We start from the raw sequence: 22,900 nt of genomic DNA, 5'->3' as shown, positions 1-22,900 counted from the left end.
GCACACAGACCGCAATCTCAATTATATCCGGTTGACAGTGATACTTAAGCAATGAAATGTAGGATCAATGGAACCGGGACACTCAGTGGAGTCCCATCTGCCTGAAAGTCCAGTGTACCTGGAAGTCGGTGGTGAAGGCTTCTGGTATGAAGGTATGGCGCTGCATGACCTGGTAGAGCATCTCGTGCGTCTCGACGGCGGGCCGCACGTCGCCCAGCAGCACCTGCAGCCCCGGCCAGAACGCCAGCAGTGCGTCCATGAAGTTGCGGGATTGGAGGTGCGGCCTGGAAATGTCCCGCCGATCACAATACAATTCAACCCCTCCACCAAGGCCACCCCACAATAGGCTATTTGACTAATATTTGAAAATGGTTTTAATTGATTGTTTAAGACTTAATAATTACACTACATTGATATTTCCGTGAAATTTCCTGTATTAAATATAAAAAATCAATGTTAAAGTTTATTTATTTTGAACGCGCCTTAAACGCTGTTTTTGCAAAGGGGCTAATCACGTGACACGTGTGACGTCACACGCGAGTAAACTCAGTCAATGACCTTAGTAAATCTTATGGTTTATGTGCATTGAATTGATTATTTCACTGTAAAATGGTATATAAATGGTGTATAGTGCCGCAATGTTCAAGTACGACTATAAAAAATCCAGATAAATTGTTTGTTTCCGTTCCAACGAATCCCAAAAAAAGAAAAATGTGGTTGAAACTAGCGCGAAGAGACCCAAAGAGCATTTTAGCGCATACAAATCTTTTTATGTGTGAAGACCTCTTCGATGTAAGTAATATTTAACTGTAAATAAATATGGTAGTTAAAGCAGCGGATTTTGTTGTATTTAACGAAACAAGATCTAGGTATTTAATGTATTACTACATAACCTCATAACATAGCTCTTTCAGCATTAGTAGGTAGTTAGTAGCATACTTTTTCTTTCAAACTAAAGTGCAGTATGGAGATACTATTCTCGTCATCGTATTCTATATATATATATATCGTCGTCGTATTCGTATCATCGAAATCGAAATGTTCGTAAATAAACAATTTCTACGTATACTCACATAGCTGTTTGTACATTTCTTAGTTCCGCAGCATTATCTTTAAAGTAAAGTGCAACCATTGATGCGTCTATGTCTGATAGGTTGCCGCTATCAGCTTTCACATATTTCGGCTCCATTTTGAGATTCTTATGAATATTGTGCTACTAGATATACGGATAAATCGGAATATATCAGAAAACTGTGGAACAATAACTAAAATTAACTAAATACAAATAAAACAGTTAAAACACTCAAGGCAATCAAGAATGTTTACGCGCGTGTGACGTCACCCGAGCGTTGACCAATCACAGAGCGTTCACGTCCCTGATGAAATTTCGAAAAATATTAAATTTTCTTTCGTTTATATTCCAAAAACTAAACATAATTTACATTCAAATATAGTGAAATATACTTTATTAGTTTATGGATGACAGCAATTCGTTATATATTTTTAATGTTGTCAAATATCTCTTTGTCAGTAGGGCAGCCAACCCAACCACATAAAAATAGATACGTAAGTTAAGTACCTATATTTGTAAAATGTATACTAAAAATGTAAATTAATTAGTGATAATTTAATATAACTATTTATTATACTGAAAATGACGTGTAAAATACTAAATTTTATTAATAATTATCTGAATCTGAATACCCTATAGCGTCTCCCGATCGTCGGCGTCTAGTCAGCGCTATGGAAAATGGCGTCGCTGCGTCAACGTTGCGTCGAGCCGTAGCCGACTAGCCGTAGTTGACTAGACGCCGGACGCCTTACACCCCCCCCCCCCCCCCCCCCCACAGATGCCACATTAAAACGTTTACTGAATTTCACACAAAGTCATGCAAAGTATGGTTGCAAAGTAGGTGGAAAAATTTGTATGAAAATTTTACGTTCCACTATGTTACGCACATACAAGTGCAAAGGTTCTTCACACTAAAACGTGACGTAATGAAATGGACATTTTGGGATATCTTTTTTTAATAGCAGGATGGAGAATACTGTCGATTCTGAGTAGAATGAGCCGAAGAATGTCCATATTTGAAAGAATCAGGTTTTAAATATATATTTTTGAAAATATGATTATTATTTAACTCTTAACTTAATAGTTAAATAATTTTTGCTTACCTGTGCATATGGACGGCCAACATGACGGGCCCCCTGCTGATGTACTTCATGACGGCGTTGTAGTGGCGGTTGAACCTGGCCAAGTACTTCTCGTCGCCGAGCAGGATGTATGCCTTGAGGCAGTACTCGTAGTACGAGTCGATGCCGGCGCCCACGCCGGAGTCCTTGCGGACCCAGTCGCCGGAGTGAATGTTTATCACCGTGCCCATTAGGTCGGAAGTCCTACAGCATAACAGATGTTAAGTCAAATTGTAAAAACGGTAGGAAAGGGAGTTTTCAACGGTTGAACGATTTTACTGAATCACGACTTTAGCGAAACTGTTACGGGTTGTTGAGGTATAAAAGACAACCAATTGATGCGTTTTAATGAATTTAATAAGATAACCACTAATGTACTAGAATGCAAAGGGTGAATGAAGAACTTAAATCTAATAATCTTAAACTAAGTGTTGTTAGGCGCCAGGAGGGATTTTCTCAACAGCTGGAACCCTGCCTATCCAATTGCCACCGGCTAGCGACGTAATTTATTATCTCGTAGGTTCTCCCTGCGATCGCTAAATGCCATCAAACAATAACCCGGAACTTGAAGGGCATGTCCAGAAGCTAAAACAATTACACTAATTTAATCTACTGTATGGCGTAGTGCTTAATTACAAGTTCTGATTTTAGCTTAAAACTAACACTTACCCCTTCGCCGTACAAAACACTCACAAATAGCAAAAATGTCTATAAACTACTGCACTGCGTTTTACATTTCATTATGCTCGAAATTGCATGTCATTTATACAATTGCAATTCAATCTCCATTTTGGAGGGTAAACTTAACACATTGCCACCACCGTCTTTACATCGGTGTGAACACATCTAAGAGATGAGCGGGAATGAACTCTCGAACTGACGCGGTTGTTATTTAAACGAAACTGCAATATGAAATGCTAACTTAAAAATAAATAAATGGAAAAAGATACCGGGAGGCGGGGATCGAACGCCCGACCTCTTGCACTCATGTCGGGTCCTCATACCGCTGGTCCAGCTAGCCATTAAGCGAGCTGCCGAACAATGCCGTGACTATCTACTAGCCATATAGCTATATGAGAGTCATTGAAGAATCGACCTTATATCGATTTGTTAGAGTGCAAACTCCAGAACGAATAATTTAATCATTATATATGCCCTCTCCCTCTTTAAAAAAAAACTTTTTTTTTTTTTTACGTTTTGAAGTCTTTCGCATGCCACACTCCTATATCTTTACCATATGCATTATTTAGACGATACACGTTCTCTGATAACTTTGCAGTAATAACGCCCCTTTCAAATTTAGGAGCTAGCTTTGCCTTGAACTTTTTCTGAGCGCTCGACAGAAACTTTGTCCTACGTAATACAACATCTCCCACCTTAAACTCACTCCGCCTTCTAGTTTTGTTGTAATGACCTGTACTGCTTTCATGTGCCTTTTTTAACCGTTCCCGCACTTCTACGAATACTCTGTGCCTGTGTTCCAGTTCATTTATGTAATTCGTTACATCTGGGTGTGGTGGCATATTGTCTGTGTCTGATTCATTTCCTAAGTCAACTGTGTAGGGGTTGGGAACTGCCGTTTCGCGGCCGTAGAATAGGTAAGAGGGAGTGTATGTCGTAGTTTCATGCCTAGCCGTCCTAATGGCATTGCCGAATTCCTGTAAATGTACATCCCACTCGTTGTGCTTTTTTGCTGTAGTAAATGATGCAATCATAGTCCCTATGACTCTATTCACGCGTTCTGTGGGATTTGCTTGGGGATGATAGTTAGGGGTATACCATATCCTTGAATTATATTTAACTGCCAGATCTTTAAATAAATGAGAAACAAATTGCTTGCCATTATCACAGATTAGAGCTTGAGGTGCTCCAAATAACAGAAACTGATCCTCCAGGATCTCACATATTTTTTCAACCTTTCCGGTTCTCAAAGGAAAGAGAAGTGTAAATTTGCTGAACCAGCACGTGAGAACAAGTAGCATTGTGTTACATCTCTTACTTTTTGGAAATGGACCCATCAGATCTAAAGAGACTATTTGCCAAGGCTCTGTAGCGTCTCTGTGCTGGCCCATTAAACCATAGGGTACCTGTTGGGATACTTTATATTTTGCGCAAGTCTCACAGTTACCTACATAGGTTTTGACATCTTGTAACATATTCGGCCAGAAGTATTTTTGTTTGATTTTAAAGTATGTTTTACGAACTCCAAGATGACCCGCTGTAGGCTTGTCATGACATTCGTGAAATACTTCTTTCCGTAAGGCTTCTGGCACCACAAGTTTCCACGCACTTGACTTTGGGTACAACTTTAAACTCATTTTCTTAAATAATCGCCCCTCAGCTACTTTCCAATCTGATGCTTCCGTCTTGTCAGTAACCTCTTTCACTTTATCTCTATACCATTGATCTTTATGATTATCAAGTATCTGTATATTATTTATTTCCGATATTACCTTGGATCGTGATAACGCATCTGGAACAGTGTGACTCTTACCTGGCCTGTGAATGATGTCAAAACTAAACTGTTGTAGCTTCATGGCCCATCTCGCTAGCCTACCGTGAGGGTCTTTCATTTTGTGCAACCACTGCAATGCACTATGATCAGTTACGACCGTAAAATGTGTGCCGTCGATATATGGCCTGAACTTGTCGACTGCATACACCACACTCAATAACTCTCTCTCAGACGTAGAGTACCGACATTCTTGGTCCGAAAGCTTTCTGCTCAAATACGCTACAGGTTGTTCTACTTCTCCGTCTTTTTGACACAATATCGCTCCAACGCCCGTGTTTGAGGCGTCACACTGTATAATAAATGGCTTAGAATAGTCCGGGCATGTCATTACTGGCGTTGTCGTAAGTAATGTTTTCAACTTGACGAATGCTGAGTCGGCCTCATCATTCCAATCTAGGAGCTTTCTCTTATTGCCTTTTGTTAAGTCGTGAAGCGGCGCTGCTATCGTCGAAAAGTCCTGTACAAACCGTCTGTACCAACTCGCTAGGCCAATAAATCGCTTTAGTTCTCTAAAAGTTTTTGGCCTTTGGAAGTTCAATATTGCCGAGACCTTATCAGGATCTGTCCTCAATCCATCCTTGTCTATCACATAGCCTAGGAATCGTAAACTAGACCGAGCAAACTTACATTTTTCAACGTTAATTGTTAACTTGGCCCTTTGTAAGGTGGTCATTACCTTCCTCAACAGAGTTAAATGTTCCTCAAAGTCTGCTCAGCACACCACTATGTCGTCCAAGTAAGACCACACTTTATCTTCATTAGAGCAAAAAAGAATATCCATAAGTCGTTGTTGAGTTTGAGAAGCATTCACCAGGCCAAATGGCATTACTTTGAATTGGAATAGGCCCCTCCCGGCTATGGCGAATGCAGTTTTCTCCTTACTTTCTTCTGACAGAGGTATTTGCCAGAAGGCTGACTTCAAATCGATAGTACTTAGATACTTCGCATTCCGAAGGCTATCTAGGATATTAGTTACTCGTGGCAGCGGATATGTATCCCTCTTTGTCACCTTGTTTAATTGCCTGCTATCTAAGCATAACCTGTTCTCCCCGTTAGGTTTTTTAACAATTAGCACAGGCGAACACCATGCACTGACCGACGGCTCGACTACGTCCTTAGAGAGCATATCATCCAACTCCCTTTCAATTTCTTTTTTTATTACCGGAGAAAAATTGTACTGCTTTTGGTGGATTGGCTTTGCTTCGCCAGTGTCTATTGTGTGGCTTAACATATCCGTCCTTCCCAGATTACCCGTCCCGATTGTACGTTTCATCTCATCTATGATATCCGCCAATTGTGCTTGCTGATGTTCTTCCAAGCATTCTCTGGAAATCACCGCACTATCCCTTAGAGTCAAAGTGTCTATAGCAGTCTGATCTGTCCTCAGTTCACTTCTAAATTTTATTGCGATACCAAATTGAATGAAAAAATCTCTACCTAGTATCAGATTTTGTTTCAAAGTAGGCATAACTAAAATCGGAATGACTTTGTACTGATTATCAAACTTGCATGGAACATGAAATATCTGAGTGATTTCATGATTCTCTCCACCTGCTGCGGAAGCCTGCATACTTGTAACCTTAATGGGTCTTAGTCCTAGAGAACTTAAAATTTCTGCATAAATCTCGTTAACTACTGTACGAGTTGCACCACCATCTAACAAGCCAATCAATTGCACTTGCAAGACATCCACATATACGTACGTCCTGTTATCATTATCCTTATTGACTAACACTGGACACAGTTCATTATCTCCCCGCGAGAAAAAAATTCTGACCACTACCAACCATTCCTGCCACTCTGTATCTTTATCATGGGGTAAGCTTACTGGGCAGGTTTTGAAACTTCCCCCGGAGCGTTTCCCTTAGTGCACTTACAATCCTTTGATGTGGTTCCAAAACGCCCACAACGGTAACAAAATAAGCGCTGTCTTGGTATAGTGCAATCTCTAAACAAATGCCCCGCCTCACGGCAGTTCCAACACCTCCTTTGAGACACCGGTTCCTTCTTTGTTTCTGTCATATGAACCAGTTCACTGATCTCCGTAGCCCCCGAAGCAACCTGTGGTAGCTTATAAGCTAAGTCTGGCTCAAGCAAGTTTTTAACTGTCTGCGGTTCCTTAAAATTGTCGCAATTTATTTTTGTCCGCTCTACCACCCGCAACACATTAAACAAATCCATAAGCGACGAAAATTCATCCCTACATACACCTCTTTGATAGTATGGTTGAATGTTACGTAGTATTATCATAATTTTTTCTTTTTCTGTTATCTTTGTTGGTAGCCTGTTAAACATATTTTGCATTATTGAAATGTAAATAACTACCGATTCATCCCTACCCTGAGTTCTCGCTTTAATTTCCGTCAACAACTCCTCCTGATAGAACGGTGGCTGGAATGTACGCTTAAGGAGGATCACTAATTCTTCCCAACAAGTGGCATACTCCTTGTTGGCCCTATACCATATCAACGCGTCGCCTTCGAAAAAGTCTATCGCACACCTCCATAGATCCTCATCAGACGCATTTCTTGCTTCCTTAAGTTCAGTGACCCGCTCAATAAAGGCATTAACGCTCGAAGTATTGCCCCCTGAAAATTTTATTCCCCATTTAACGATTAGTACAAGCTTACGCGTGGAGAAGTCATCATCCACTGTAGACGTTCGTGTGAGTCTATCTTTATTACCCCCTACTTTTCCCGACTGACCTACCCTAATGTCGTTACTCCTAGTACCACAAGGTTCATCTTTCTTTTGTTTAGATGTTCCTACATCCCTGGGCCTTGACGTGTCATCTCTATCGCTGTCTAACTTCCCTATAATCTGCTGACCTAAATTTCCTAATGTCTCCTGTAGTACTTTCTTGTCCTCCTCAGTTAAGTCTTCATTTTCTGACAAGTCGTCCTGCTCCTCCAACTTACCTATGAGGTCGTATGCTTTTTGCGTTAATTCTGCCTGAAGAGCATTTTCAGCTTCTGTACCAGTCGATACGAGACTTAACCTATTAATAACGTGGTATAATCTTGATACCAACCTTTTAAATAAATTTCGGTCAGGCTTACCCACGACTTCTGCTATATAATTGCTCAAAACAGTTAATTTCGAAGCACATGTATGTAACTCTGTGCTTAATGTATCACTGACCCCTAACACTGGCTTACTAGCCGACCCCGACACTACCGATGTATCACTTAACATAAGTTCTTTTAGAAGCTTCTTCAATACTGGTACTGTGCTTTTAATGGTAACACCACGGCTCGCAAGTTCGAATTCCAGCTCATCTTTTAATAAAAAGTTGGGATCCATGTTCACTAATTATTATTATTATTATTATTTACAAAATATTTATTTCTACAAACTACAACTCTTCGTTATCGCCTAAATAATAACACTAGCAAAAAAAACTATAACCCGATACACCAAAAACGTTACCGTACTAAGCGTCACAGTTCTCCAATTTTACTATGCTTATAATACCATAAATCCTATACTAAAACGTAATTTTAATTGAACACCTCTTCACATATGTTATTTGCAACCAAAAACACATTAAACAATATATATATATGTTAGAAAGCTTTTAAGAACTATTATAAATACAAATACAGGTGTAAAATTTAACACTAACTTTTAACACTAACGCCACCTCAACCCGTGTCTTGTTTTTTTCGTTAGGCGCCAATTTGTTACGGGTTGTTGAGGTATAAAAGACAACCAATTGATGCGTTTTAATGAATTTAATAAGATAACCACTAATGTACTAGAATGCAAAAGGTGAATGAAGAACTTAAATCTAATAATCTTAAACTAAGTGTTGTTAGGCGCCAGGAGGGATTTTCTCAACAGCTGGAACCCTGCCTATCCAATTGCCACCGGCTAGCGACGTAATTTATTATCTCGTAGGTTCTCCCTGCGATCGCTAAATGCCATCAAACAATAACCCGGAACTTGAAGGGCATGTCCAGAAGCTAAAACAATTACACTAATTTAATCTACTGTATGGCGTAGTGCTTAATTACAAGTTCTGATTTTAGCTTAAAACTAACACTTACCCCTTCGCCGTACAAAACACTCACAAATAGCAAAAATGTCTATAAACTACTGCACTGCGTTTTACATTTCATTATGTTCGAAATTGCATGTCATTTATACAATTGCAATTCAATCTCCATTTTGGAGGGTAAACTTAACACATTGCCACCACCGTCTTTACATCGGTGTGAACACATCTAAGAGATGAGCGGGAATGAACTCTCGAACTGACGCGGTTGTTATTTAAACGAAACTGCAATATGAAATGCTAACTTAAAAATAAATAAATGGAAAAAGATACCGGGAGGCGGGGATCGAACGCCCGACCTCTTGCACTCATGTCGGGTCCTCATACCGCTGGTCCAGCTAGCCATTAAGCGAGCTGCCGAATGATGCCGTGACTATCTACTAGCCATATCGCTATATGAGAGTCATTGAAGAATCGACCTTATATCGATTTGTTAGAGTGCAAACTCCAGAACGAATAATTTAATCATTATAAAACTTTCACTATCAAATCACTAAATTCGTGAGGTTTAATTCCAGATACAGACACAATACACAGATACCAATAAGTCTGCAGACCCCTAAGACACGAGTCCCTAGATGTAACTAAATGCAAAATAAAGAAATTGATGAGTTTGTTAAAACTATTAAAGAAATGTGTCATCGGATAATTCTAAAACTATTAAGTACTTAATGTACCATAAAGTTGATATTAATTGTTACTATTTAACCTAACCCCAAAAGAAGACAACAGGGATGCTAATACGCAATAGATACTCAAGAAATTGACGCTTAAAGTTGACATTTTATTGAAAAATGTATGTGGGGTGACACATTTTTGCTAAACACCATCCAGTTCAAGCGCTGTTCTTTCCGTTTTTTATTGTTTAACTAAAAATCGTGCTCTAGGGCTCAACGGGTAAGTACTTGTTCGGCTTTGATACAATTCTATACTTATTTTTTCATACAGTCTTATCGAATAATAAACAAATATAAGAAAAAAACGGAAAACAGTCTTGATTGAGACGTTATTGTCAGTTTCCATAAAAATATTCTTAATTTGCTACAACCTGATAACACTTTTCGTGCATATGTCGAAAGTTTAAAGGGCCATATGAACTGTAAAACGTTGTACGATACACGTGCGGATAGGTAATTCGGAACTCGTGTCGATTTAAAACACTCCCTGCGGTCGTGTTTTAATTTATCGCCACTCGTTTCGCCATCCGATGGTCTGATCGTGTTCGGAATACAGAAGTGCTGCGTAGAGCAAATAAAAGCCAGACCACCCGCGGCAATACCCTATAACTTTGTTAATGTTAACTCACATGCCCGCAATGTTCGCGAACTTTTAGTAACAAGATCGGCTACATCAGCCACCTGCAAGCACACCAGCGACAGCAACGGGGTTGACAGCAGTCGCCGTGGCCGAAGTCGGCCGTGGAGTTATTATTATATATATTATCGTAAATAACTAATTCGTATAAGTATAAAACACAAATGAAGTATCAAAATTAGTTTTGTGATTAAATTCTCCTCGTTTATAGTGATTACCCGCTTTACGCTAGCTAGGTGATAGGGCCTAGCTTTTGAGCGGGTTTTTGGAGTTTTTGTTTTTTTTTTATAAATAATTTTTAGGTACAAAATGACACAGTCTTTTTGTCTTATATTAAAGTACAATAATTCTTCTATCGAATGGAATTAAATCCGTTTGTAAAATCTAATATAAACTAAAAGTTATAGACGTTCTCCATTAGCTTACCCGTTTTAGGCCCCATACTACTTGCATAAATAACCAGACAAGGGGGGGGGTTGTGTCAGTGATTTATTTACCTGTGCCTGATCTTCCACAGCCTGTCCATGGCCTTGTGGGCCTTCTGCTCGTAGACGGGGCGGCCGGTAAGCCGCGACAGCGCCGCCATCTCCAGGATCATGGTGCCCGCGCACGCCGTGCACGTCTCACGCGACTCCTGTAGGTAGCGCACTCCGTGCCGCAGGTTCACCTGCAAGCGATATAGTGAGTCGGTATTTTGTCTAGAAGTCTTCTAAAAATCGGTTTTCGCTTATGTCTTCACGGATATAGGTATATTTAGTATCAAAGCATTCAGTATGAAATCCTGAACACGAATACATAATATCACAAGCGCGGAAATGGTAGGGGTAGTTACTGTGACATCATAAATTTTGCAGCACAAAGGTGTTCACTTTTTTTCTTTTAAACATACCATGTGGGGTACCAAATGAAAGGGCTTTGTGAGTAGATTACAAATATGTAACGTACTATCTACTTGGTCTAACAAATAAAAGAAAACAAAAATTTCACAATGCAGAGTTGATTTTGAACTGCTCTAGATTGAAAACTACTGAATGGATTATTCCAAAATACATACCAACTATAACAAGTGACTGTGAATATCATCGACATATATAATGTTCAAAAATAATTAAAAAGATATATAAAAAAATAAGAGAAGTACATCAATTTGAATAGCGACCAAAAGTATTTTGACAATGATAATAACTTTGTTATTGTATGAAACATACTGTTTTTTTTTTTTCAAATTAATTTTTGATAAGGTAATGAATGCCTTAAAAGCTCCTTGAAACACGTAAAAAGCTTAGTTTCATCAAAGATAGATATAACTCCGTAATAGATGGATACAGTCTAAGGAAAAAACGTGCCTCGAAAATCAAGAAAATTTGATTCTCGATCAGATGGCGCCACTAGTTTTGGCCTACACTCGTATAGAGGGCGTTGACTGTTTCGTTTGTTATTTATAATTTTAACGCATACCAGTGAAAGAACATGGGTCAAAATCATATAAAAATAATTAATGCAAATAAAAAAATCATTTATCCATATTTAAATACATTTTATCGTATTTTTAAAATATTTATTTTTAGTTTTAACCCTTAAATGCATAATGATGTATATATGCATCGTATATTTGATGGTCCGTGGCTCAATATGCAGCTATCCAAAATCACATTTATTACTTTTATACAGCATGACACATCTATTTCAATTTATTAAAAAGTTATACAAAAAATCATGCATTTAAGGGTTAAAGTGTGTCGACAGATGGCAGTGAATTTACTGGGGTTACAAAATTTAATATGACAGTACCGCTCTAGTATAAGTTACTCTATGGTTTCATCGAATGAAAATACAAACTTGGCAACAAAAAATGACAATTAAATGGTTCAAAATATTTTGACTAGGTCTTTTTTACAATTTTATTGATAACAGGGGCTGTAAAATTGAAATATTTTGTAAGTAAAACACATTAAGTTTGTCACTAAGCTCTCACTTCTAGCGCGGTAGTATTGTCAACAAAATATGCCTAAAGAAACAGGCACGTAATTGCGGGCTGCGTTTTCTTTGCACGAATAGCAGTAATTAGATCCGCTGAAATATTTTAGGTGCAATGAACCTTCAAAGGTATATTCAATTACCTACCCAACTAGTTAACACGCATAGGTACTGCCTATGTACAAATTTGGTGAGAAATTCAATGATGTAAATGTAAATTTTTGGGCTAATTTAGCACATCACCTGATATGCGACTCATGAAAATGCTTACTATTATTGAACTTATTAAGACGAAAATGGACGACCGCCACGAAGCCGCCTTTCCATACAAAAGTTGTCCCCATTTTCCTTTCTGGATATCAACATTATTAAAAATATTTTGACACAATTTGATGTATATCAACCACAGCTATGCCCCTTCGTTTGATTTCGAAACTTAAGAGGCCGTAGTCGGTTTTGGAGCAAAAATTTTAAGTTGATAGATTTAGTCGTTGAAATTATACACGTTTTGTTACGTAATATCTAAATAACAAGTATTGGTTTCTATTAGCACGTTTTCTCATCTTGCCTTTTAATAATGAGGTCGCGAGCGTGCGTCACCGGTAATATATGAAGAGAAGGGGCAGTTTTTAAAAATTCATCAAAAAATTATGGTGGTAAATTATACAAATTGATGTATAAGAATAGTTTTACCAAATGTTGTAGATTGTTCAAGTATCCAAATTACGTTGAAATTAATATTTTTATTTATAGGCAGTTGAAATTCTAACTTGTTTTAAAGTAATTTCTGGAGAAAATTGAATTCGTTTAACTTTCATTTCCTCGGACTCTAAGTCATATAACAAAAATGTAATCTGATAAAGGTCAAGTACAGAATATGTGTAATATAAATTTACCATTTTTAGCAGTCCAAACTTTACGAAATTTACAAATAAGAGCGACAAAATCAGTGCTTTACGCGCGTTTACCTAAACGTCCTTCAGAAAAAAAAAACATTACTAATTTAGTGAGTCTGTTTTCAAAAAATTGATCTGATAAAAGGCAAGGTAAGAAGACGTGCTAATAGAAACCAGTACTTGTTATTTCAATTTGGTAACAAAAGGTGTACAATTTCATCGACGAAATCTATCAATTTTACATTTTTGCGACTAAAATCGACACCGGCCTCTTAATTATTATAAGAGTTGAAGTATTTACAAATTTGTATGGAATTTGTTCTTCACTCCTAAGGGCGAAGGGCCTAACGTAGGTTGGCAAAAGGTACGATCGTTGTAAGACTTGAGCGCCGTTGCCAGCACGGTACGTACCCTTCCGTGCGGGATCCCCGTGGACGTGTTGAAGGCGGGCAGTAAGCGGCGTCCGAGGTCTTCGGCTAGCGCCAGCAGCTCGCCGCCGTACCACTGCAGCACGGGCACCTCCGGCTTTAGCGCCGTTGCCAGCACGTGCGCGGACAGCAGGCCCCTGCGATCATACGCAATGACACACAACAGGCTATAGAGGGACCATATATAAGGTCATGTAAGTGTTTTTTTTAATAATTGTTACATAGAATCGCGAAAACGTGCCTGGCCACGTCGCGAAGAGAGTAAATAACTCTAAGACACTTACCCCAGCACTCTGATGTTCGTTTCGAACACGGACACTACGATGTCGTGGTCGAACGAGACGTCTTTGATGACAAGTTTGATGGCTCTGCTGAACTCGGAGAAGTCTCCCATCACCACCAGCGTGTCCAAGCTGTCCACTAGCGTCAGAGAAAAGCTGGAATCATTCCAAATATTATCATAACCATAATCATCCTTATACTATAATCTCGCTATTAGGCGGTAACCGACGGATACCCACGAGTACCCATAACTACGCCTTCATCGTCAGTCATACCTTTAAAAGACTGTGTCTTTGTAACCGTAATTTATAGGCAGTTGAAATTTTGACATAATTCTCGCATATAACTGAATTCACAACGTACCTACGATATGGCGCATATCTATTTTGACGCTCGCGAGGGATTCAAAAACCTATAGAGAACTTCCCGAAAAGAGTTACTTAGTTATCTAAGTTTGTACGGAGCCCTCGGTGCGCGAGTCTGAATCACTCTTGACCGTTATTATTGTTGTTTTATTTTTGATGTACAACAGGAACAATGCAATTACAGGCGTACAATAGAAAATATTATACAGTAAAGAATATAAATTACTACCTACTTAATACACGTGTTTATCCAGAAACATATAAAGTACCTACCGTTTAAGTAAGTAGGTATTTGGAAAATTTCTTTAACGCATTCACTGCGAGATACACACTACGATATCGTAGCCGTTAACGCATTTTTTTGCGCTTTGTGGCGAAAAGCGCCTACAAACGAACAGTAGTCGTAGAGTCGCTGGCAGTGAATGTGAAATTAAAATGAACACGTAGGTACTGTAACTAGAAACACACCGATTGACCTTGAAAGCAATTATTGTTATCAGTATTACAATTTTGCGATTGGTTTCTACATTGCAGGTAGATTTTTTTGTATCTACAATTGCATAAATTTCAGCGTGACTCGAGTTGCGTGCGGGAGGCGCCGCATGCGCAATATTGCGCTTGGTATAACGCATGACCGACGTCATTTTAGGACCGGCAAACAGGAGGGGACTAAAACAATCTTAGGGATACCTATGTCCTATACCTAGTCTACATTTATCGTAAGTTGTAGGTACATACATTTCGAGGGCATACACGTGGCGTAGCAATTACTCGAGCAAAAATTAACTGAATGTATAATACAAATCATGTTAGCTATTATGTTTCATAGACACAACCTTTAAAAACTCTGACAGACAGATGGCGTGCAGTATAAGCTTACTAATAAAATCCCTTAGGCACTCTTTAGGGATGTAGGTACTGTAGAGGTTGTATAATAAACCTCTACAGTTCTGGCTAGTGTTGAATGTGTTCGATATTTAAATCTGTGGCAGAAAGTCAATGTAATGAATTTATTTTGCAGTGATCCTATAAATAAAAATGGGTCCTCGAAGCTATTCTGGTGTTTAACTGAAGTTCTACCACTGAAGCCACTCCCCCACCTCACAGCACAGTACAGTACAGTACAGTACATTACATAAATAAGATGTCAAGTGCGTGGTTTCACATGGCCATGGAAGAGTTTCGCACCTTAATAGGGTAGGAAAAAAACCATACAAACAAAGGAATGTATGTTCATTAATGAATAGGATTTCACAGGACTTATACCCTATATAGCTAAGAATTAATTACTATAATGTATGGAAGTATGAGAATTCAAATGAATAACATGCATAAGGGATGCATCAGTAACAATGATTTAAACTACTGTATAGGATAGCCAGAAACAGATAAAAGTTTTCTTACTTTCCAAGAGCGTCATCCATGTCACCCCGACTCGGTGTGATGCCCTTCCATCTCCCTTTGCAGCTGAGAGGCATCAACTCATCTGCTGGATATGCATTGTCCATATATGCATTGTATGCATGGTAAAACATTTTCCGGGCCTCCTCTCTGTACAAAAAGTTGAAAGATATATTAAAATCTACATATGGTATAATTAAATAAATAATAATAATAATAAATTAACAAATAAATTATAATAAATTTTATAGGACATTCTTACACAGATTGACTAAGTCCCACGGTAAGCCCAAGGAGGCTTGTTATGGGTACTCAGACAACGATATATATAATATATAAATACTTAAATACATAGAAAACACCCATAACTCGGGAACAAATATCTGTGCTCATCACACAAAATAAATGTCCTTACCGGGATTCGCACCCAGGACCATCGGCTTCACAGGCAGGGTCACTACCCACTAGGCCAGACCGGTTGTCGAAAGATATATATTGTACACAAATTTACATAATCCTACAGTATTTAAGCTGAATTATACTATAAATAAAGACAATCTAACACAGATGAGCATAGTCCTAAACATAGGTTTGGTTAAAGAAGATGATGTGTTTATTGTAAATAGTCACACTTGACTATAGGTACAAGAAATTAGGTAAGCAAACGTCACCCCTCACTTCCCACCAATGCAATATCATTATCAAGTCAGACGAGGGAATAAAAGCTAACTCCAAATTTAAAACATTTCGAGGGCATATTCTAGAAGTTGACGCGTTAAACAAGAAGAAAAGTTAAATGAAACCTTTTAACCAAGTTGTAAAACAGTTTCACTATCTAAACAGAACCAAATTGATATCATATTAAATATATTAATAACGGGTCACTCACGTGTTTTAAGTCGAAAACGCTCGACATGTTTCACTTAAAATGGTGTTTTCGATTTAAAACACGTGAGTGACCCGTTATTAATATATTTAATATGTCTATGTCTCACGGAAGTTTTGTTATTCAAATTGATATCATCTTGTGAACAATATGTATTATACATAGTTTTACAAAAATAGTGTATTGAGAATATCATTCTAATAATATTAGAATGGGGTTTTGCCCAATTATACCAATATTAGCCACAATGGTGGACACAACAATAGCATGAACTGCCTACCCACCAAACTTTCATCATATGTGTTAAGAACAAACATTCATTGAAAAGCCAATGGTCCTGGGTTCGAATCCTGGTAATAGCATTTATTTGTGTGATGAACACAAATATTTGTTCCTGAGTCATGGGGGTCATTCCAAAGTGACGGGTGGGACATTTTTAGGGTTTCGCACCCAAAGTGTAAAATGGGACCCTATTACTAAGACTAACGTCCGTCTGTCTGTCTGTCTGTGCGTCTGTCTGTCACCAGGCTGTATCTCATGAACCGTGATAGCTAGACAGTTGAAATTTTCACAGATGATGTATTTCTGTTGCTGCTATAACAACAAATACTAAAAACAGAATAAAATAAATATTTGAGTGGGGCTCCCATACAACAAACGGGATTTTTTTGCGTAATTGAAAACATGCATGCATGTAACTGCTTCGAAATATCGGGAGCTCATAAACAATACAAAAGGTAATCACGGTCTACATATATCCCGGTCAATATAAGTCTACATGTATAATTTATGCAATTTTTAAATAAATAAAAAAAAACTTCTCATAGCTTGTGACGGGTGGGACAACACCTTGTGACGGCATGATCAAAACTACTACTATAGGCCCTTTCAAAATATATTAAAATGCAAAAACTATTAAAATTCAAATCAAACTTATTGATTCCTAAAACTATGATTCATGAACTTTCCTCTAGATAGTGATTTCAATGTAAAACAGTTTATGAATTTTTCACCGGTGGTGTCCTTTTCGCTGGTATGGCCATGGGTGTTTGCTATGTTTATAAGTATATGTAAGTATGTAACAGAAAAGAAATTGCAGTATTGAGTAAAGAAATCAACAACAAAATTAGAAAACATACAGCAAGATCCAGACTGCAGACGATACAACACCATATAGAGAGAACAGGAGGAACAAAAAAGGCACTAAAAGAACTAAGGGATAAAACTGAATGGATACCCAACCTACACAACAAAGTAACAGCAACTAAAGTTTCTACCCGCCCACTGATCATAGACACCGCAACAGAATTCTATCGAGAACTATACAGTGATACAGAGAACACCAACAGTCCCCTAGAATATAAAAAAGATGAGGAAGAAGTCCCTACTATTCTGGAAAGTGAAGTAAGACAAGCAATCCTATCTCAAAAAATTGGAAAAGCCCCTGGTGATGACAAAATACCTAACGAAATAATAAAAGGATGTATAGACCAAATCTTAGGAACCACAACAAAATTATTTAATGACATTATGATAGCGGAAACTATACCAGAACAATGGACAACCTCTACAATTATACTACTTCATAAAAAGGGCGACAAAAGCCTAGTCAACAACTACAGACCCATCAGCTTAATAACAAACTTGTACAAAATATTTTCCAAAGTTACCTTAAACCGAATAAACAGGGAATTAGAGGAAAACCAACCTAAGGAGCAAGCTGGGTTTCGAAGTGGATTTTCAACTGTCGACCATATCCATACAATCAAACAGCTGATAGAAAAACATAAAGAATACAACAAAATCTACTACTTTGCTTTCATAGATTACAATAAAGCGTTCGACTCACTGAAACATAAGTACATATGGGAAGCGTTGAGGACACAAAACATACCAACAAAATAAATAAGGATAATCCAAGAAATATATAAAAATTCAACAGCTAAAATACGAACAGAAAGAGATGGTCAATTATTTAACATGCAGAAAGGAGTTAAGCAGGGAGACCCCTTATCACCAAAACTGTTTTCTGCAGTTCTAGAATATGTATTTAGAAAACTTAACTGAGAATCTTTTGGTCTTAACATAAATGGAGCAAAACTAACAAATCTAAGGTTTGCCGACGACATTATTCTACTGAGTGACAACCCGAAGGACCTAAACCTAATGCTACAACAGCTTGCAGACCGCAGCAAAGAAGTGGGGCTATCTATGAACACTGAAAAGACCAAGATAATGACCAACAGTGTAAAGGAAGACATATACATAGACCACAACCTCATTGCCTATGTAGAACAATACACATATCTTGGACAAGTGATATCACCTCAAAACTTGACACAACAAGAAGTAGACACTAGAATCGGGAACTCATGGAAAAGATATTGGTCATTAAAGGAAATAGTGAAGAACAACCAAATACCAACAAACATTAAGTCCAAAGTATTTAACACTTGTATCCTTCCCTGCCTTACATATGGATGTCAAACTTGGGCCCTAACTGTCAAGGAGAGGAAAGCTCTCCAAGTCTGCCAAAATAGTATGGAAAGAAGCATGTTGAATATAAAACTTAGAGATAGAATAAAACTGGAGGACATTAGAAAGAGAACAAAAATAATCGACGTAAACCACACTATGAAAAAACTAAAATGGAAGTGGACCGGCCACATGCTCTGAGACAAAAGAGAAAAATGGTCAAAAGACATCACAACATGGTACCCAAGAGACGGAAAAAGGGATGATGGAAGACAAAAAATGAGATGGGAAGCCGAGTTCAGGCAGGTGGCTGGAGCCTTCTGGAGAAGACAGGCTCTGGACAGGGACTCGTGGAGGAATATGGGAGAGGCCTATGCCAAGGGCAACCAGACAAGACGTCTGCGGAGAAAGGCTAGCAGTAAGTAAGTATGTATTTATCTATATAAGTATGTATATCGTCGCCCAGCACTCATAGTACAAGCTTCGCTTAGTTTGGGGCTAAGTTGATCCGTGTAAGATGTCCCCTAATATTCATATTTAAGTCCCCAGCAAGCTTGGTTCTCCATACAAACGTAGTTACGCTCTCATTTTAAAACAACTAGCTAGATTACTCTGAAACTTAGTACTTACAATAGGATAAGGTATATCTAGGTCTGTAATTAGTTTATAGCTTCAGATACCATAGTAAAAAAAATACAGCACATTTAAGTTTTTCATACAAAACTTATTTTTGCTCTATTTCGATTGTTTTATATACTAGAGCTATACAAACTAATTCCTAGGTATACCTCATATCATTGTATGCAGGGACCGGCCCGCTATCCCTTATCGGGGTTTTATAAGGGTATTGCATAAGGCTTAACTCACCATACCCTTTGCCAGACGAAACCCTTCGTTTTGGTTTTAAAAACCCTTATATAAAGCTACCACATTTGAGTAATCGGTAGCCCAAATACCCTTACAAAACCCTTATCATCCGCTCACCAACACCTTGCATATTGCTTATAAGGGTTAGCCTTATAAAGGGCTTCCCTTTTAGCATATAAGCGTGCTAATTTAAGTCGTCTACCTTGTTCGTAAAGCATACATTACTTCGAATCCGAGCGATCGTCGGCGGCGACGGCGGCGTTCTTTGACTAGGCACGTATTTTCTTTCCTTTTCATACACTACCGTAGATATATACTAATCCGGTCTCTTTCACGCAAAGGGAAACCTTTATAAAAAGCGCTTAAAGATAAGGGTAACCCTTATTAAGAGCTAGCCTTATTTTTGGTTAGCTTTTCGGTAAGGGTTAGTCAAAGGTAAGGGTATGAATGGGCTTGCAGTTCAAAAGGGAAAGTCTTTCAATGTGTTAGCCGTGTTTAAGTGTCACCCATTGAAAGGGTTTTATCGCGGAAAGGGTTGTCCGGTCCCTGATTGTATGTGCAAAGTTTTATTACAATCCAACACATAGTTTTAAAATGAGAACAGAATTCCGTTTGTATGGGAAGGTGAAATTTGGCTGACTTTGCCCGAGACTCTTAAAATAAAAAAAGATAGAAAGGTAGAAAATTCTAAGTGTTAAATAGCTTTAATCACATTTTATTCAACAGCTTTTGGTTAAGGTTGGTATTCTATTGAGATGCAAATACACATTAAAAAACAAAGAAATTGCAAAGGTGGAATACCACCCTAACACAGTATTTAATGATAACACAAATCAAGAGGCCAAACTGATGCTTATATATCTGTAATTTACATTTTTCTACTCCAGCACTCTTATTTGTAAATCAAATGACTGCCAGTGAGATTGAAAACAACTTCATAAAGAAGCGCGGCGCGGCGGGCCCCGGTACAGTGTTCTTAGGATCCTAACAGCAGTGTTCTTAGGGATGTTCAAACAATATTATACAACTGTTTTTTTTTTTATTTGACTTGTAGGCAAAGATCTACAAACAAATATTTACTTTGATTTTATTTCTAATTTTAGGTGTTTGCCGCTGTCTCAGAAAAAATACAAAAATAGTCTTAAAATTTTCGAGCATGTCTTTACAAAACTCAACTTCCCTTCGTTTTATAACTTTGGCCCTTGAATTTTATGAACCCTTACTATGTACCTGTTGCAAAAAATACTATTCTATTGCTAGACATTAAACATTTTGATTTTCACGTTTACCCCATCTATTTACCTACTATGAGCATTATTCAATATATTAAATTTTAGTGTAATGATAAAAGATAATATCCCTCGAATTGAAACTGTTGTGAGACATAATAATATTAAATAATTTTACGGTTTAGACCTACTTGTTTTAGTCACTCGCGCGACATGTTTCGGAGAGATACACGGATACGGATAGTACGGCTACGGATACACGGCCGTCGTGAACTCTGCTCGCACTGTTAGTGCTTGAGAAAGGAGACCTAGGCTCTCCGAAACATGTCGCGCGAGTGACTAACTAAAAACAAGTGTCTAACTAAACCGTAAAATTATTTAGATAACATTCCATTAGACTTTCATTGGTTTTACCTTAAACTTATTCTTTCAGCTTTAGTCATCGGTGCAGAAGTTTCTTCTTCAGTACTCACACTGATAATTGCAAGAACAAGAACTAATAAAACTCGATAAGCCATTATTATGATCATAACACAATTTTTTCAGTAACAATACGACTAATAATTACTTGTAAAGAAAACATGAAATAACGAATATGGAAACGAAGGAAGTAAAACATAAAAAGCGCTACTGCTATAATTTAATCATTTTTAACACTTTCACATTGTTGTAGTGTATTTTATATCTCGTTTACAGTCACAAATTAAGCGACCTCAAATATTATAGCGTCGCGAGTTGTGATGTGATGTGTAGTACTGTACAGTGATAATTAAATAATTGACGTGTATTTAGTCTATGGGTAAATGTCATGCCACAGGCTATAACACAAAATGCAAACGTAGGTAGATAAGGGTAGATAAACCGAAATGCAAGGCTTCATGCACCTTAGGGTTGCACACAACTGCATTTTCAGGATCACGAGCAAGTATAGTTCCGTATCATATTCTATGTTTTTTCTTCTTTATTAATTTTTGATCGATTTATCTTGTTTCTTGGTTTGTTGATTGATCGGGTGATTCCGAAAAGTTCAGTTCCGAATGTCGAGTTATTCCAAAAATGCATGATGGTGTATTATGGGTGATTTTCAGAATTAGCCGAAATTTTCAAGTACCTAGGCGGAATTACCCGAGTACGCCTTACATGGAGTGTATTTTCAGTTTTCAATAAACTAGGTGTGTTGGGATCTAGGAGGATATATTCAAACGGAGCCGCCACGTCTATAATTTGCTGTACAAAAAAGTGCCAATTTTTGCGGGGGAGGGAAACGTTAAATTTATACGTAACGTCAAAATAGCCATGTCCATTCATTCCACAGTTTAGCAAAAAAATTTCGAGCAAAGTGGCTGTGACATACAGACACATGGATGGACGGACGGAATGGACAGACGGCAATGACGGAACTATAAGGGATCCGTTATTGCCATTCTGTCTACGGATCCCTCTTATTAAAAGGACGTTAGTACCGGGAAGACATGGAACCCTCCATAATGCGTGATCCGACACGCACTTGGTCGGTTTTTTATATATTGACAAAGTGGGACCGTTAACACTAATTTTCGAGGCCCTAAAAAGTAAAAAGGTCCTTAAATTGCAATGTGACAGTTTTTGTCAAAAACCGATTTTAGGTAAATTTTGACAGTTTCCACTTGGTTTCCACTAAACTGACCGTAACTCGGAAACCAGAATCGACCCCCCACTTGTTAGTACTTTTAATGGGATTGAACGAATAAAAATATACAGCCTAAAACAGACACAATTCGTAAGTCCAGTCCAGTTTATACAAAAGACCTTTTTACTTAATCAACGATATCAACAATAATAAATGTAAAAACTGTTATATTTAAATATTTTAATTTTACGAACCACCTGAATCTCAAAAATTGATTGGACTATTCTATAGGTCTTGGGCTTTCAATCCAAAATAACGCTTAGATTTAAAGAAAACTGAATTATCCACACTTAACCCGAATCGCACTTATCCCAACATACCTTATGGCCCATAGACATAGTATATG

At 37.9% G+C, this 22,900-nt stretch overlaps 1 protein-coding gene across 1 annotated transcript in view; it reads right to left on the bottom strand.

Annotated features, from left to right (window-relative positions):
* Window positions 1–21,642, bottom strand: part of LOC134754197 (ER degradation-enhancing alpha-mannosidase-like protein 3) — a 29,986-nt gene extending 8,344 nt beyond the window's left edge. The window contains exons 1-7 of the mRNA XM_063690343.1: window positions 21,300–21,642; window positions 15,432–15,578; window positions 13,665–13,817; window positions 13,364–13,517; window positions 10,577–10,746; window positions 2,176–2,397; window positions 119–284 (exon numbers count right to left, since the gene is read on the bottom strand). Coding sequence (XP_063546413.1) covers window positions 119–284; window positions 2,176–2,397; window positions 10,577–10,746; window positions 13,364–13,517; window positions 13,665–13,817; window positions 15,432–15,578; window positions 21,300–21,415 — 1,128 coding nt within the window. The 5' untranslated portion in view covers window positions 21,416–21,642. The remainder of the gene's footprint in view (window positions 1–118; window positions 285–2,175; window positions 2,398–10,576; window positions 10,747–13,363; window positions 13,518–13,664; window positions 13,818–15,431; window positions 15,579–21,299) is intronic.
* Window positions 21,643–22,900: the final 1,258 nt, after the last annotated feature.

Source organism: Cydia strobilella, chromosome Z (genome assembly GCF_947568885.1).
Source record: "Cydia strobilella chromosome Z, ilCydStro3.1, whole genome shotgun sequence".
Lineage (NCBI taxonomy): Eukaryota > Metazoa > Arthropoda > Insecta > Lepidoptera > Tortricidae > Cydia > Cydia strobilella.
Note: the sequence above shows the minus strand (reverse complement) of the source record. Positions and strands in the feature narration are given on the sequence as shown.